The sequence below is a fragment of the Taurulus bubalis genome (genome assembly GCF_910589615.1).
Source record: "Taurulus bubalis genome assembly, chromosome: 7".
Classification (NCBI taxonomy): domain Eukaryota; kingdom Metazoa; phylum Chordata; class Actinopteri; order Perciformes; family Cottidae; genus Taurulus; species Taurulus bubalis.
In genome coordinates this window covers 24,291,654-24,309,487 of record NC_136595.1, presented here as the reverse complement: position 1 = coordinate 24,309,487, position 17,834 = coordinate 24,291,654, and the positions used below count along the sequence as shown (strand labels likewise).

The following is a 17,834-nucleotide window of genomic DNA, read 5'->3' as shown; positions in this document are numbered from 1 at the left end:
GTCCACTTATTTCTAAAGCTTCTTGCATGATTATACTGAATATCACCTTTTAACACCACAAAAACCTAATTTCTCTGTGGGAATATCTCTCTGTCATATTAAGTAAGTAAGTTGCACGTAATTAAAAGCTCCGACTATTTCACGTGAACTGAATCAGACAATAACCAGCTTCATGATACCGGTCATCAGAAGGTAACCCCAAAGAGAGCCAGATTAAGTGGATCTTACTTTGTGATTCAGACCCCAGTTCTCTCTGTACATGTGTGTAGCCTGCTGGTCACAACAAGCCATGAGGGCAACAAGGTAGTTCATATTGCAACAGCACAGTGTCCATCGCCTGTATCCTCTCAAATACAAAATAATAATAAAAAGAAAACGTGCTTAAAACCTTCTGTTACAGCCACAAACAAGGTGCATTCTGTCAGTCGGTGTGTGTTTGGATTAAATGTCCCCTCAACTGTTTTGTGCCGTTGCAAAGCCTGCAGACAGCAGAGGGCTGTGGCTGCACTGCAGGTGTAACACTCCCGCCTCCCCCGGTTAGTTCTGCATGAGGTACTGGTGGAAGTAGATACCGAACAGAGAGCTGATGAGCTGGCAGACGGCCACCCACCACGTCAGGAAGGCGAAGAGACCTCGTAGGAAGAGCGGAGTGAGGACGGAGCGCAGCGCGGCGAAGCCCTCCAACAGGCGCGCCACCGTGGCCTGGATGTCCTCCTCCATGTCCTCCATCCCCTCTTCGTCTTCATCCAGACCTCCGGGCAGCACAGGTGCTGCGGTGGGCAGCACCAGCGCTGGTGTCACCCCGGGGGGCTGCTCTACACCGGTGCCCCAGGAGAAGTTCCCTACAGGACCGGTAGAGATCAGGCTATATTTAGATTTTAAACACTCAACTTGGGAGAAAAAGGAAGAAAGTAGAGCATCGATAGAACTCATTTCCTGTGATGTTTCAACGAGATTTGACATTTACAATGGATGAATATTTAATGCCACCGAAGCTGCAAATGTCTCACCGTGACATCAAAAATCTTGAGGAAATTCGCTTTAACACTCTTATATCTGTCTTGTAAATACGTGGCCACAGCCAGCAGCAGAGCGTTAGCTATCCAGGTTAGAATCAACAAGCCAGGCTGTGTGTGTAGTTAACACAATCTGCCAGCACATCTAAACATCACTAATCCACATTTGTTTAATCCGGACTAAACCCCAAATTGTATAGGAGGTTATAAACAAGATTTTTTTGGCAAGAAGCAGCCGCCATTTCCCCGTTTTCAGAGTTTATGCTAAGCTAAGCTCGGGGGCTACTGGCTGTAGCTTCATATTCACCAGACAGCTATGAGAGTGGTATTGATCTTCTCTAACTCGCCATAAGAGAGCGATTACACATATTTCACCAAAATGTCCAACTATTGCCGGAAATCTATATATTGATTGTCGGGAGAGTTAAAAGTGCCGACACATAAAGATCCAATGTTCCTCTAATGCAGCGCTCATGATGGTGGTTCTTTACATACCTAGTGCCTTGAGTGCCAGTGTGGAGAAGAGGATGAGAAAAACAGGAACCAGATACTGAAGAGTAATTACAGTCAGGTAGCAAAAGATACGAGTGACCTGGAAAACAGCAGATAGATTCTCAGTTAACATTTCGAGAGTTTTCACATTTCAAGTGCCCAGTAAACCTTCTGAATGCAAAAGGTTCTGAGCTGAAGTCCGTCGTTAATATATCTGACCTTTCTCTGAATGTCGATAGCAGCGATACGTCCCACCTCCTTCTTCATCTGCTCCACCCACTTCTGCGCCAGATTGAGGTAGGCCTGCATGTGGTAACGGGTCAGTAACAGCCGCAGCACACACAAGCCCACGATGATCCACAGGCGCATGCTGTCAAAGGCTTCGCTGGAAACTCTGCAAGCGTGAGAATTCGAGAGGATCAGAAAAAAAAGTCAAGTGTTCCATTTGGAGGACATCTTGCATTGGTGGCGATTGTTTCCGTCTTGAGAATTGAGCGATTAGTTGGAGTGGATAAAATAAGCAAACATGTACGTGCACTCACATTGTTATTGAGGTCTTTCCCATAGGTGCATTGGCCAGGAAGTCCCTCGCAATGGGTTTCACCCACAGAATCAACACGATGACTGGAGAGAGGAAACTCATGTGCAGCAGAATCCTGCAGGAAAACATTAAAGAGATCTCAGAGAGCCGAATATTGCTCATGTAGTGTTTGTTTTAAGACATTGAGTACTTGTTAAGAGTTGCTTGTCGCTGTGGTAAATGCATGCGTTCTTACTGGATGAGCGGTCGGTCGGAGTTCAACTGTACGGCATCTAGATGCGTCTGAGCCAGTCGCAGGCCGGGGAAGGCCAGCAGAGCGCCGATGTAAGCACAGAACACCGCCAGACCGAGCTTCACGGTCAGCTTGGTCACTGGGATTCTGAAGGGAGTCAAAACAACAACCAAATGTGACGCGTCTTGCACAAATATTTGTCATGGAAAATTCAGTATTAAATGAACAACTTGTCTTTGCAGGATGCGATACGTACGACCAGTCAGCGTAGCCCTGCTGTTTGGCAAAGACTTCCAAGTTGTCAAAGAGGCTGGAAAAGCCCGACTCCAGGCCGAACTCCAGGTAGTCCTCTCTGACCACAAGAACCAGCATGGCCACGAGCAGAGACAGGAAGCCAAAGGCGAGGCACACCGAACGCTCGCCGCCCTCTTCAGACAGGAAGTAGTGGCTCATGAGAGTGTGAAGGGTCTTTCTGAGGGTTGTGGGTTCAATTGAAATAACCAAGAGGAAAAAGTAGCATTCGTCCACTCCAAGTCTACCTATGTATTAGACCACTGTATCTTTACTTTATGGACTAGTTTTGAAATTAGTATTTATAGTATTAGTATTTTTAATACAACTTTTTACAATTTGCAAACGACCTGATAATAAAGACGTCACAATTATGCAAATGTGACTTGATGACATCATGTTTGTTAATGTTTCATTAAAAAAAAGAGACTGTACAAATTGTTTACAGAGAGATCTATTTAAGTGACTTTACAGTTGAAGGATACACACTGAAGACAACAGTCAAGACACACCAGATGGCGCCAAGATTGACCTCTTTGCTGGCATCCACCACACTGCAATAACCCTCAGTGAACAGGAAGACACCCGTTGCATAGACGGCAAAATCTATCAGCCACTGGTACTCCAGGAAGAAACGCAGCACTGGAAGTAGAAACCAGATAAAAATACATTAAAAGGCTCAGAATCTTTTGTGCTCTAATCTAAACTATGATCCACGATTTCTTATCAAGCAGGGACTATGACAAAAAAGTAAATACCGTGAATGCATTGTGAGTCAATAGCTGCGCTTGAGCAATGTTTGTACATGAACAATGTCACCTTGATATGGATAACGTAGTGTTTAATTACCAAGCGCGTCAAGAGCGTTGATTGGAGCTTTCTCCAGGTGAAGGTCGATGTCTTTGGGCACAGTGAGAGGCTTGCTCTCCCCGTTCTGTCTCCTAGGAATCAAAGAAAGAAGACACCATGTTAGAAAAACAAAACAAATAAATCAAGACATACCTGCTGTTATCGACTTTTAAAAGAAGAAAACATGGCCTCTTTTTTAGAAGTACAGTACAGCGTTGGCAACAAAAAGGCATAACTCTCTAGCTTTATTTCTAGGAATGCATAGATCTAGAAATAAGATTTATTTTAAAGGCAATTTCCTCCTATAAAAGGCAGCTTTACTTAGTTGTGACTCCTTTCTTTTTCGTCAGACTCTTCCCCAACTCTCACCTGTCTCTCTTGGTCTGTTTGGGCATCTGCTTCCCTGCGAGTGCACACAGCTCTCCCTCCGACGGGTGTTTGAACCGGAACAAACTGAAAAGAATGATAGGCACATGTATGTATGCAGGCATCTATGCATGTATGTATGCATATATACATGTATACAGAGTACATTATGCACTTGCATAACTCCATTGTAAAGGTTATCCTACCTGCCATTGCAGAGGAGCCAGCGTGCAAACGAGTAGTGTGGAGCCATCCTCTGCATGATGCAGGCGGCCAGCAAGCTGACCACCAGCTGGATTCCCATCAGCGCCTGTCAGAGCAAACACACACGTCTGAGTGTTAGATCTAACTCTAAAACACACCATTTTGAACATGAAAACAAACGTTATGTGTCAGTACGTCACTGCGTCAGACACGATCAGAGAGTATGAGTGCCTGGTCTACAGTCGTGACAGTCAGTCAAGACCATATTTCACGCTGACGCTGCAGAAAAGACTCAAGAAAGTTCCAAGACCAGGCCAGTTCCTCCTCACAACACAAGCTGCGGTAGAAATCAAGTCACACACATAGCGTGCTAAAACAGCTAACAGTAAAAATATGAACTAAATCCAACAACACGTGTGTTAAAAAGCTCCTGCCAAATGAATGAAAGTTTAGCAAATGGCTATCGTGCTAAATTTAGTTCAACTCCGACACCTGTCAGCGCTGCAGCACACGTTAGCTAGCTGGCTAGCGTTAGCACACCAGCTCGAAAGAAAGCCAAATTTGCGCCGAAAACAGCCCAAAAACGAATTTTACAACAGGCTGTGTGGACTGGAGATGTCCCGTTTTGCGTACTGGCGTGGCGTGGATTCACTTACCATCTCTTCCCTCGAAAGAAAGACGCGGTTAGAACCAGAAAGAGCTGCTGCCGAGAGCTGCTACACATGCAGGAAAGTCTTGACAGCTGAACCAACTGGCACGTGAAACAGCTGAATGTCCCGGATGTGGTAGTAGCAGTAGCAGCAGCAGCGGAGTCAAACGCTGCGTTCGAGTGCTCCTCAGAAGTTTGTAAATTAGAAGACTATACTTCTTTACACAGTAATTGCGCATGTAGAATTTCATAAATTGTCATTAAAAAACAGAACAAATGTATATGAATACATTTAAATTAACATTCAAAGCGGGAAACCGCTGATAATAAAGAATAGACTAAAAAAAAGGATTAAAATAAATAAAAAAGGGGACATAAATTGAAAAACTTCCAAACTACGCAGTGGTCAGTGAACGCCTGGTCGTCCACTGTACCGCTGTCTGTGATGTTAACGGGAAATCATTTCACATTTCTGACAGTGACCTTCAATTTATTCAACACCTTTTGATTTGTGAAGTAAAATGCAAATGAAATGCAAATTGTTTAGATTATTAAATAGTAGGCTAAATAGAAGCCTAACTAATAGTAGCGTACTTGTTTTTGTCGTGAATGCACTTTTGTTTTGGATTGACAGTATTAACTATGTTGATCTTTTTTACCTTGTTTTTATAGGCTGTTGGAATCAAAGCAGCACATTGAAAGAACATGCACAGTCGGTATTTTTTGTAATATGAAAGAGAAAGAAAAATACCGTATATTCAAGGCAATCTAGGTTCCTTTCATTTATTGCTGCACCCTCAGCAATTATTTGCCACATTTTGCATCTGTATTTCTGTTTAACATTCCCCTAAATGGATGCAAAAATTGACCATTATCCAAACATAAGGCAGGAAAAGACAGCCATGCTTGTGCTATCTGTTGTAAAGATGCATATACAATATTTATCTGAAAGTGTGAGGCTTAAACATGTTTTATTGGCATTAAGGTGCTACTACTGCAATTAACATCACATTCAATATAATATTATAGCATCAGAGGAAACAATGTGCTCTCATTAACTCCTATAGTAACACAGACTGAAAAAGTAGTATTGTGATATTTAAAATAAAATACATTGTTTTCCCACAATATTACTGTTGGACATACAAAGTTTGTCTGAAAAATATTGCGCAGACAAGTGTACAAGTTAAGACGTATTCCCTGCCAAATAAAGAAACCATGGAGAAATAAAGCAGCCTATTAATGTATCCAGCTGAGCAGCTTTAATTTCACCAACATGCTCCCACTCCTCATCTGTAATTAAAATGTAAAATGTTATCCGTCTTAGTTCCTTGTTCTTCCTCAATACCCCTGAACACATCTGTGAGATCCTCCTAATGATAATCTCCATGTTTCATGCTTTCACCATCATGTTTCTTAACATTTCATTGGATGGAAACAAACATTATGCAAATGGTGAAGCTTAAAGTCTCAGATATGCTTCTCTTACTCTTTGGCATTAAAACACAAAGACACCAGGGAGGAGAGAGAGGAAGCAGGGATTTTGATCTAATCATGAACTAAAGGGTTATTTTTCCATTTAGAAATACTTTATCATACCAACATTGTTATCGTCAAGCCCATAGACAAAGTATATAACTTATGTAATGTGTTGTATTATGTTCTTTGATCTCTTATTATCAACCACGAGATGTTGAAGGGCGACAGCTTTGTATGTGCACTGATGCATCCTCCGTGTGTGGTATGCTTGGTCACTCAGGATGAGAATGGTTGTCCACACACACGCACACGCACACACACACACACTCTGGCCTGCACATGCATTATAATGTCAGCTCATCCTCTGTGAAGCGGAGGCCCGTGTGCCTCTAACAGTGCGAGGTGTTTCCAGCAGCACGCCCTCCAAAAGATCTCTTTCCCAAAAAAAAACACACACCATTCACCACATTCAAATCTGTGTTTAGCATGTGCGTCCATGTTATTTGGGTGGTCTGCAGAAGTTGATTGAATCCCCACTTTCTGCTAATTGTCGGCACCCCTTCTGCTGGAGATGTGCCTGATCCTTTGCCCCACGTGAATTTGCGCACATAGATCATGACATTTCAATGAGAGCTGTGAATTCGATCAAATGGAGCCTTGTGCGGTGAAGCAACCGCCTCTCCGGTGGGCATGTGTGTGTCTGCGCCAGCGGGCAGGCGTCTGTAAACATGCATCACAACAAATTGGTTGTTCAGCTCAATATCAGACTCTGTGGTTCAGCCTATACCCTGAGGCAATTAGCTCCTGACTTTCTGAGCAAGGGGGGAAATCGAGCGATCACATTTTAATTATGATTACATTTTTGCACATTACCTTGAAATGAATAACGGTGCATTTATGCATCTGTTGCTGCTGCTGAACATAAAATATACACAGCATGCATGCTCAAAAGTCATTTTTTTGCAAGTTCAAGTCAATACTGTCTCATCACTTCCTTATCTAAAATATACAGTATCAACAAGTCTGTTTAGTCCAGTGTTCGACACCTCGTGTCTCAAAGTATGTCTTTGGTTTTGTTGCCTCAACCTAACTTTCGTTCGCAAAATAATGTCGTCTTCCGAAAAATAAGTTGTACCGAGTGACAGCAAAAAGACGGACAATTCTGGTCCCTGTACCCAAAACCAATGGATCTGTGAGGGGCGAGTCCAAGTTAAATTATTTGAGGGCCAAGGCCAAATGAAGTCTCATGTCTTGAAGGACACGTCTTAAGTCAAGTCTCAAGTTTTTGAAGGGCAATTCCAAGTCTGAAGTCTTTGAGGGGCAAGTCCAAGACAAGTCTTAAGGTTTTTAAGGAAAAGTCCAAATTAAGTCTTGAGTCTTTGATGGTGAAGTCCAAGCCAAGGCTCAAGTCTTTGAGCTGGAGTCAAGGTGAAGTCTCAAGTCTTTGAAGTCCAAGTCAAGGCTTTGAGAGGCAAGTCAAGGTCAAGTCTCGGGTCTTTGACCTACAGTTCAAGTCAAATCTCAAGCCGTTGAAGGACAAGTCCAAGTCAAGTCACCAGTCAATATGTGCGACTTACTGCAGCTTGAGTCCAAGTCCAAGTCCTAGTCCCATCTCTGGTATCGACTGACATGATGAATCAGAACATGTGAGAACGTTATGATCGTATTAGATGTTGCAACGTGAAGAGATCTGTGTTGTTTCATTCCCCGCCATTACATCCTCTTTTTTTTAACGCCAACATTTACCATCGATCACAAGCAGCAAAAAATACACATACATAAATTGACCAGTCTGTACATTCGCCCAACATCTTCGGCATTAAACTGTCAGTCCCACTGTGAGAAGAAACGTCTCTCTCTGGGTGGAAAAACACTTCCATAATCATCATCTTTGACACAAATGCTAATCCCTCTGCCATGTTAGCCATCTGTGGCTGAAGTGGCGGGGGCAGAAATTACTGAGGAAAATGGACACAAATAAAATGCTAATTCGCCACGGGCTACAAGTGGATCCCCTCCCTCTGCCCAGCTCGGGGGGCCTCTCGGTTCCCACACCACTTCCCTGTGTCTCTCCCAGGGTGCTGCTGGGATACCGGCGGCTGCTCCGGAGCCCGCAGCAGGGATGCGGCCCTCTGATTGGCTCGTCTTTGTTTGCCCCCGTGCATGGCATTCATCGGCCGATTTGAATATATGCAAATGTTGCAATGGTGCCCCGTCAAAGGAGACTCCCACCACCACCGTTTCTTCTCCCCCCTCCTCTCTCGTCTAGCTTCATTTTCCCCGCTCTTTTCCTTTTTGTCTCCATAACTGCAGCAGATAGCTGTGGGAACCAGCTAGAGGGCCAGATCTGCTTTGTCACAGGGATTTATTTAGTAGTGAGGCTCATGACTGTTAATACTGTATATCATAAGGAGTAGAGAATAAAGGTGTAAAGGTGATACAGCTTATTCAATCATGGCCTCTCGTTAATGTCTGTGCTGTGTCAAAGCAAATATCACAGTTGTATGTGATGGTGCAGACAGACGCATGTCTTCTTGTCTTTATCATCAAACACGTCATGCAAGCTAATACATTACATGTGTTCCTGGTTACAATAACAACGTTGCTTATTGTCTATTTATATATATCGTTGGTTCAAACGTGCAATCCATGTTTCTACTGTTAAAAAAAAACATGCACAAAATAAGAAGGTGCACCCGAGTCTCGTATTGGCCTTTTTCTTTTGTACAGCACATATTTGGATAATAAATGCACAATACCGGGACTCTGAAGTAACCGAACGGGAGTCGGCCATCATTCATGTGATCGTTTATACCTGCGCTACTTACTCCTGCTGTGACACTTCATAATGTCTCCTGTGAAAAATGCCTGTAATAATAATAATCCAGCCCGCAGCAGCACCATGAATGCATCACAGTACTCGTGCATCTATATAATGAGATGCATCCTCTTTTTTTTCCCGTGGCTCATCTGCTTTTCGAGGTCCAGACTCAAAGTGTATGGGAGAATTATCTCTGCTGTCATGTGTTAAAGCCGTGACTCGGCCTCGTCCTCACACAGATCCTGGATTTGGACGCCATGACTCGTTGCACACTTAAAGCTATACTGTAATTACGCAAATGTATGCCGCTAATCGTATTTCACTGCGTGTTTGTAACGTAGAGGATCCCGTGGGTGATCCGGCATGCACAGATGGGCGATGGGCACGGAACACACAAAGACACACAAAGGTGTCGTTTGGCACGTTTGCTTTGTTTTACACTGAATGTTCATTTACACTCAAACAGCATATTAGACTCATGAACATATATATATATATATATATATGTATATATATATATATATATATATATATATATATATATATATATATATATATATATATATATATATATATAACATGGATTTACAGTCTCCATTTGCACAAATGTTTTACTAATTTACCTTTTTTTAATCTTAAATGTGTGTAAATGTTCCTTCATACAACCCCACCTTTGTGCTGCATGTATATTTAGCTTTTATTCAAAGGAAATATGTAACAGTGTTTTTTACGTGGCTAAACGCATGCTTCATTAAAAGAAAAAGGCTTTTTATATTTTGTTTATCCAGACAGTGCATGCTCAGAAGAGGCTTTCTGAAAACAGGCCGCACCAAAGAGTCCATCTGTAAAAAGCTGTTTAAAGTGTATTGAAAAAAAAAACTCATTTTTTCCCCCCAGATGAATATTGATGTAATGGTTTTGTAATACTTTTAAAGTTTTTAAAAAAAAATGAATATATACATGCTTACATTTTTTGTTTGTTTTGACAGTCAAATCAATTTTTGCTTGATATTTTTTCTCCAAACACAACTAAAGCTGCAAAGTTTGTCATTTTATCAATAAATGTCGTTTTATATGAACGATATAAAACACCTCGTTTGGCGGGAACTTGTCTTCTTGAGAATTGATACATCCATTTAGTTTTAATTGATAATCTGTGTGTTACAGTGGAACCCTCCTCCCCATTAACGTGCTTTGAATGACAATCATGCGCACGGTGGCGCTGCGCTTGAACTTGACCGGTGGAGTTTCCTGGGAAAAGAGGCGCGACTTTGGCCCTTTGCTCTCCTCCTTTATGCAGAGGAGGCTGTTAAGACTGATGTCAGCGCTCATTTGCATAAACTTCAGCCTGTTCCCAATTAAACCAGGAAAGCAGTGGGAGCCCCGGTCTGTTGTCACATGGCGGGGAATGAACCAACATCTCCTCTCCTCTCCTCTCTCTCTCAACACTGAGCATCACAAGAAGCTGCTGCAAATGTAAGTTCACGTTTCCTTCAGTTTCATCTGTGTTTTCAATTGGGATCGTTTATTTCATTTTTAAATCACTTACAAATGTTCCTGGATTTAATCTGCAGATTTTGTCAATTTCTATACACATGTCTTGCATCTTTCATGGGTGCTTTCTGTTCATGAAAGTGAGGCTCGTTCATGGGAATGAAGTTCTTGTCTCTTGCCCGAAGGTCTGAACGCGTCACACAATGTTCCTGCGTGGCATCTTTCAGGTCTTCCAGGGTTTATTCTCTGATTCCTTATTGATACATTCTATTGGAGGCGCGTGCACGAGGCACACTGAGTGTATCTGCAGTAGCATGTCGTCACGTCAGCGTAATGCAGGAGGTGTGATTGCTCCTCACTCACCTGCTTTACAGTCTCGCTGACTCCTTCATTAGTGGTTTTTTTTTGTGGGAATTGGATTTGCAGAATAGCACATTGACTGTTGAGGTATTATATAACGTCACAATGCATTCGTTGTAATATTTGTAGCCATTTTCTATATGAGAAAAGCATTTCATATGCTTTCATCATGCTGCTGTTCCGGCAGCACTCTGACTAAAGGAAGCCAATGGGGTTTTACCTTCTTATGAACATATCATCAGATGTGTGAGCTGTTTCTCCGCCAGCATACACACCAACAAGAAATAGATTGAGGGAGTTTCATAGAGGAATATGCTGAAATGCAGTTCAACGACACGGCACTTATATGTTTAGTCCTCAGAAGGATTTCCTGCAGACATATTATAAGATGATATAAAGCTGAATAATGCATCTATAGTGTTAGTCTTTACCAACATCTGTTTTAAATCCCAGTACATGTCACCTCTACCGCCACAAAGTGATAACTTATTACAATGAAGTGCTATTAGCGGATCATTTGGGAACATGACAGAGTGAAGGATACATATTTGCTCCCTGCTGGTCCTCGTGCGTGACCTCTGACACCTTCCAGGTCAAGCCTCTTTGAAGGGCGGCCATTACAATTCCCAGAAGTGGCCACTTGAATTGGTCAGTTATTAACGAGTGAACCCGACAGGGTCACGCATGATGACGCGGACATCTGACAGGAAGGAATGGACTTGAGGTGGAAGCTTGTTTGATCTGATAGTTTCTGGTGTGTGTGTGTGTGTGTGTGTGTGTGTGTGTGTGTGTGTGTGTGTGTGTGTGTGTGTGTGTGTGTGTGTGTCGTTATAAAGTGTCAACTGATTCAATTTATTTGTATTATAATTTAATATTCAAACCCCAAAAACTGTGTGTTAAAAAAAATTTGTTCTCGTGAATTTGAATGGTTACATATCACATAATCACACACGTTTTTAGATATTTTACAACAATTTTTGAAAATATGAATGGCAATTCTGATAAATACAACAAACATTATTCCTGCAAGTGCCACTTAATACATGAGTGAGTGAGTAAATAAATGCATTAATTTATTCAATAAATAAATACTTTATTCTCTTTGAAGGTCTTAAAAAGGGGAGAGGACCAGTCCCACTCTGGTTTTAAAGCAAAAATCAAACAACACAAAATAAGATTATAACAATAATTCAAAAGCTGCATTAGTGATCTTTATTATTTATTCAGTATTTATTTCTGCTGAATTAGCTTTGATCCTTTGGTTGAACTGATCTGTGCGTGTCATTGATTTTAGAGACCAGAAATACAACTTCAAAATCATACTTATGATGTATTTTATAAAGAACAATGTATTTATGCTGCTAAAACAACAATGTATTTATTGCTGCTCAAATTCCTACTTATGTAATTACTCGGCCACATAAACCAAACATCTATTTAAATAATTTAAAGAGTATGTAGTGTAATAACAAATGTAATTGTATACTTATGGAAAATTAACCCCAAATTATATTAAGATAAGAGCGCACCTTCTTTCTGTTTAGGAGCTCGGAATCAAACCACAGGATTCATCGACGATCCGAACCTAAAGATCTAAAATCACTTCAAATCATTTCAGTTTTAAAGTGAAACATCTTTGATGTTTTAGAGACGTTATGAATGTGTTTACAACAGTACACTGTACCCTCTTGTATATTCTATTTATACCTGTGTCATCCGTTTCATAAAGAGAAACGCAGTCATAAAAACACAAGCAAATAAAAGACACAACAATTTCTCCTCCTCTTTTTATGAATTTAAAACACCCCATAATAGTATTACACATTATATTATTACACCTCTAAAAGAGAGAGAGAGAGACTATTACTAACGATAGTCTGTTGTTAAAATAACATTCTCATTATACTGTCGTGTTCCCTCATATTTCCTCCTCCTCATTATTTCAAGGTGAATCACACTTTCTTTTCTGCAGATTTGTGCGATTATAGAATGATTTCTTCTATTTCCACCATCACGCGGGCCTGAACCTGCTTATTATTCGATAATATCCACATATGTAGGGACTTTATTAACAATAAAATATGTATCATTACGGCCCCACGCCATCATTTCACTCATTGTCTGTTCAGACTTTTCTAAATTCATCAGCGTTTCACATTTAGAACATTTAGAAAAAGAACACTTCCTGCATCAGATACACTTTGTCTGTGAAGTTTGAGAGTTTTCACATGTTCGACTGCATTCATTTTAGAGACTGCGTTTCTATAATTTTGTTATGATTATGTTTTATGGAGGAGTATTCGGTGTGTAGCTTGGATTTAGGCCATTCAGACCTGCGCAGGCCTGCGCTGCAGTTGCGCGTTTCGGCCAGTAGGTGTCGCTGTTTCCCTCGGATGGTCTTCACGATCACTGAGATGTTTGATTTGATTTCTGGAGGACACTGAGTGTGTTGCTGTTACTTCCCATGATGTGATTTGAGTTATTTTAGAACATTTTGGTCGGCTCTGCTCACCCTGAGTCCCAAAGCTATGTGAAAGCCTCACAATATGGCTGCCGTTAAAAAATTATCCTTATATGATTATGGACGAATACCAATGTCTTCATATAATAAGCTAACAGCTGGTTGGTCATTTAATGTAAAAATAAATGTAGAGCTGAAGATAGAAAATATAGTTGATTTCATATTTCTGAAGTATTGTTTAGCTTCACTTTTAATAATGATATGTATCCTTAATGTATTAATTACACGTGTCAGCCTGGAAAATATAGTTCCAACCAAGTGGAAACTGTAGTCCTAATATAAATAATAATAATAATAATTTCAAAACAAATGTGATAATAATACTCAAATAAAATGTGTTTTTTTCATGCTTCCTTCACACGTTGAATTAAATGAAGAAGAATAAAGATAAATTGTGACCTATGTATTCTTGGATGGTCTGTTTATTTGTGTAATCATCGTTTGGACCAACAAACAAAAGAGCTTCCAATTGATAAAGAAAACAGTTCCTTTCATAAAATTGATCCTTGTCCAATTTTTACTCAACATTTACGTCTAAATTGTCATTTGGAGACACACAGAATACACACGGAATGTTTTATTTTTAGTTAAAACATAATTTTAGAGTGAGCACCTTCTTCACAAAAATGCAGCCAAATAAAGATCTTATAAATCCATCGGTGTCAGTTGTCATAAACTAGACATAAAACACACATCAGTGTTGTTGAGCGCCTCTGCCGTGATTCCCTCACGCAGGCGCATTGGACGACATATTTGGAACGACCTATCCTGGCGCCTGACGTCAGCGCGTGAACAATTATCATATAGTTGTGTTGCACGCAGCGTTGACTCTCCTGTTTCACCGCCTCAGATTTAGTAGCTTTTACCCAGCTTATGCTTGAACATTTGGGCACATGTTTATCCACCGTGCGCTCCGTTACGCACAGAGAGGAAGGACACGTCGCACCACGTAAACGCAACGTGACCCGCACGAGCTCCAGGGAAGCAAGCATCTACTTCTCCTCCTGGCGCTGCTGAGGCTGCGGCAGCACGCAGCAGCATCGCAGACTCCGCTGCTGCGTGCTGCGCTGTGGACGTCTCCATCTCCTACGAATCCTTTTCACTTTTACGCATTTTTTTATTTAATTCTTCCTGCAGCCTTGAACGTAAGGACACTACAATATGTCAATCTACAGTCGCTGGTTAGTATAGCTCGTTCCGGCTCGGTTCTTCCTGCAAGCTGTTGAGTCAGGTGAGCAAGGTGCAGGTTTGGGAGATCGCTGCCCAGTCGAGGTCTCACTGCCGGCTTCTCTGCACAAAACGGACTCTCTCTCTATCCGGTGCCATGCGGACCTCATTGTGCAGCTGACGTGAGTGCTGGGGGATGAACAGAGGTATCTGCTATGGCACACGTGTGATAGCACCTTCTGCTTTAACATCACGTAGCATCGAGTCTTTTTTTTTTTCGTGCACTCGTCCCACCACCCGACCCAATCCAAAAGGCTGGGTCTGCCGTGTCCGTCTCCCTAAGAAGGTCCTCATCACTGGTGCCTCTCCTCTCCTCCCTCCTCCTGCACCGACGTGCAGCTCACGGAGGCTGCGACCGTGAGCTTGCACGTGCACGTCGCTTCCGCGCGTCTATCAAATGCTGCCCCCACCTCCCCAAAAAAGAAAGAAAACGACGCTGGGTGCGACTAAAGAGGGAGACGCGTCATTCTAACAGAACAATGGACACCAGTTCACAATGGTCAACGCAGAAGTGCTGCGAAATGCATTAGGGTTTCTGTGCACGTCGTCCAAAGCAGCCGGTGCGTGCGTGGGCGTGTGTGAGAGAGAGAGAGAGAGAGGGGGAGAGAGAGGGAGAGAGAGAGAGAGAGAGAGAGAGAGAGAGAGAGAGAGAGAGAGAGAGAGAGAGAGATGGGAGGGGACCAGCGACGCAGCAGCTCCGCGCACTCTGTCATCCGAGGCTGTGAGGAGATGTCGGGGTGCGGGAGAGGATGCTGGCAGCAGCGTCACCTCGGCCTCGGCTTGTCTCTGCTCACTGAAGTAAAAGTATTGCCTTTTTGTTTTAAACATTTTTATTTAAAAAAACACACACTTGGACCTTCACTGTGCAGTGAAGGCTTGCGGCGTTTGGGTTGTTCCGTGGACTCCAGATCTCTCTTAGAGTTGCGTTCAAATACTGCGTGGACTTGAACCGGAGGTGCGGGATTTATTCAACGTGTATTGCTTGTGAGTATGATTTTTTATTTTATTTTTTTAAAGAAATGTGGATGTTTGACTATATTTGCCGTATATACAAAAAAAATGACATTAAGTATCACAATACCACTATAATGATGCAACATTCCCTTGACGTTTCGGTTGAAGTGAAACCAGAAAAGTGCACGTTGGTTTGCATCGTGACCCCTGACGTGGTGAGTGGCAGCAGGCGGCTCCGGCCCGTGTTAGCGGGAGCATTGAGCGGTGATGAGGGCTGAGTGGCCCCAGAGCTGCGTTTCTAAAGCAAACAGTTGTGTGATTGTTAGCAGAGCCTGGGAAAATGTCCCCTTGGCTGGGAGGTGGAGGGACTTGACGCCAGAGCCTCTTGTTAAAAAAAAAAGACTTGTGTGCTCCCAGACAGCATTGTGATGCTAATGAGCACCAGCACGTTGTTGAACTTGATGTTGACTTTTTTCTTTCTCTTTCTTTCTTTTGGGTAATATTTTTTTTTCTTGGTCACATGTTTGTGGGAAAATCCTCTCCGGGACTACAGTGTGAAATTCATTAATGAGGCCTGTGCAGTTAACTACAATGGAGAGCCATTAAAAACACACAAAGTCACTTTATATTTATTTTTTGTTGTTTAGTGTTTGTTGTTAAAGTTTATTTCGTAGTCCTGTTCTAAAGAGGGTGACATTACTTGCTGGGATCACTTCTTTTTTCTTTTGTTTTACTGATTTTACATTTTCATGGAGACGTTTTTTTTTTCTCCCAGACCAAAATTTATAGTTACGTCAAATTATTGCAAACATAAAATACATGATATTTTATTTTGATAAATAACTGTAATGTTTGAATATGAAATCTGTAACGTTTTTATTATTGAAATAGTTTTAATATAATTTATAAGCAAAATAATTGAGCAGAACTATAACATTTAAAAATGATTTCGAGATACTTTCTCTCTTTCTTTCTTTTAAATTTGCTTTCTATTTTTCTTTCTTGCTTTAATACATTGCGTAACAGGTGTACGCCTTATGAAAACTACATTTCCAGAACTGGACTGGACTTAAAACACATAACTTTTCAAGCCACATAAAATCAAACACTATATTAATTTTAAAGCTGTTTTATGAAAATTAACTTAAATTAACTTTAGCCAACACAATTTCGCTGTAAATATAATAACTAATACCATCGTAAAAACTATAACTATTAGATGTCAAATTCAGCTGGATGCACATTTATTTAAATGGCCAGTTATAGCAACTAAAAACATGGATTAAGGAAAGAAATAAGGATAGTTTTTGCTTCTTGAAGTCTGTTTGCAGATTGTAATAATCATTCTCAGTGTAATCTATTTCATAACTTAATTGAAAAATCGTTAAAACGGGAAACTGTCGATGTGAACTGCTCTGCTCTGTTGAATGCGTTAGTTTGACTCCGATCAGAATATGACAATTATCTCCTTACGTTTTATACGGTTGCTCAACGTATTGTTGTATTAAATTGCATTAGATCCCAGTATGTATCTCTGCATGAACAAACCCAGACGGTTTCAGTGTTTTATTTTCAAAACAGCGCCGTGAATTCATTGAATTGGTTTCAGCACCAAGGACAGAGACTTTTCACCAGCGGTGCTGAACTCGAGTCTCAGTTTTCTCTCATTTTAATTTTAAATCAGGCACTTTTCTCAAGCATGGGCTATTCACTGCGTGTGCATCTTTATTTGGGTTTGAAGTTTGGCAATGACAGCAACAAAAGAGAGAGGGGAAAAATCCTTTATTTCCCGGAGTGTTTAGCAAAATGCATAAACAAAACCCTAAGGAAGATGAATTAATTAATCTATTGCGTTTGATTTTTTTTATCATTAAAATTTCTGAGACAAATATGAGCAATAAGGAAGAAGACAAAGACATGTACAGACTAATATAGAATACAATAGAAAAGTCGAAGTCAGTGTTAGATGTTACACACCTAAATTAACTGTACGTCTGACAGGATGTGACGCAGGCAGGGGGCGTGTCCACATGCATTCACGTGAGGCTGATGAGAGGCAGAGCTGAGAGTCCATCAGGTTTAATAACTACAGTACAATTATGATTTCAGCAAAGGCAGAGCAAAAGAATAAAAAAAACACATACACACACTTACACACACACACACACACACACACACACACACACACACACACACACACACACACACACATACACACACACACACACACACACACTTCAAAACAGTTGCTTTGACCTTAACACCAGCCACTGTTCTTTCTATTTAATTCAAACACGTTTGAAAATGAATAACATTTTTAATAAATATGTATCTGTGT

At 41.2% G+C, this 17,834-nt stretch overlaps 1 protein-coding gene across 1 annotated transcript; it reads right to left on the bottom strand.

Moving 5' to 3' along the window:
• Positions 1–537: 537 nt before the first annotated feature.
• tmem161a (transmembrane protein 161A) lies at positions 538–4,682 on the bottom strand (the record flags this gene model as incomplete). Its single annotated transcript, XM_079220598.1, has 11 exons — positions 4,648–4,682; positions 3,994–4,097; positions 3,791–3,874; positions 3,422–3,513; positions 3,058–3,214; positions 2,538–2,753; positions 2,285–2,428; positions 2,051–2,164; positions 1,728–1,902; positions 1,512–1,608; positions 538–842 (listed from the first exon to the last, which is right to left on the bottom strand). The coding sequence occupies exons 1-11, from the start codon at positions 4,648–4,650 to the stop codon at positions 538–540; spliced, it is 1,491 nt and encodes a 496-aa protein (XP_079076724.1). The 5' UTR covers positions 4,651–4,682.
• Positions 4,683–17,834: the final 13,152 nt, after the last annotated feature.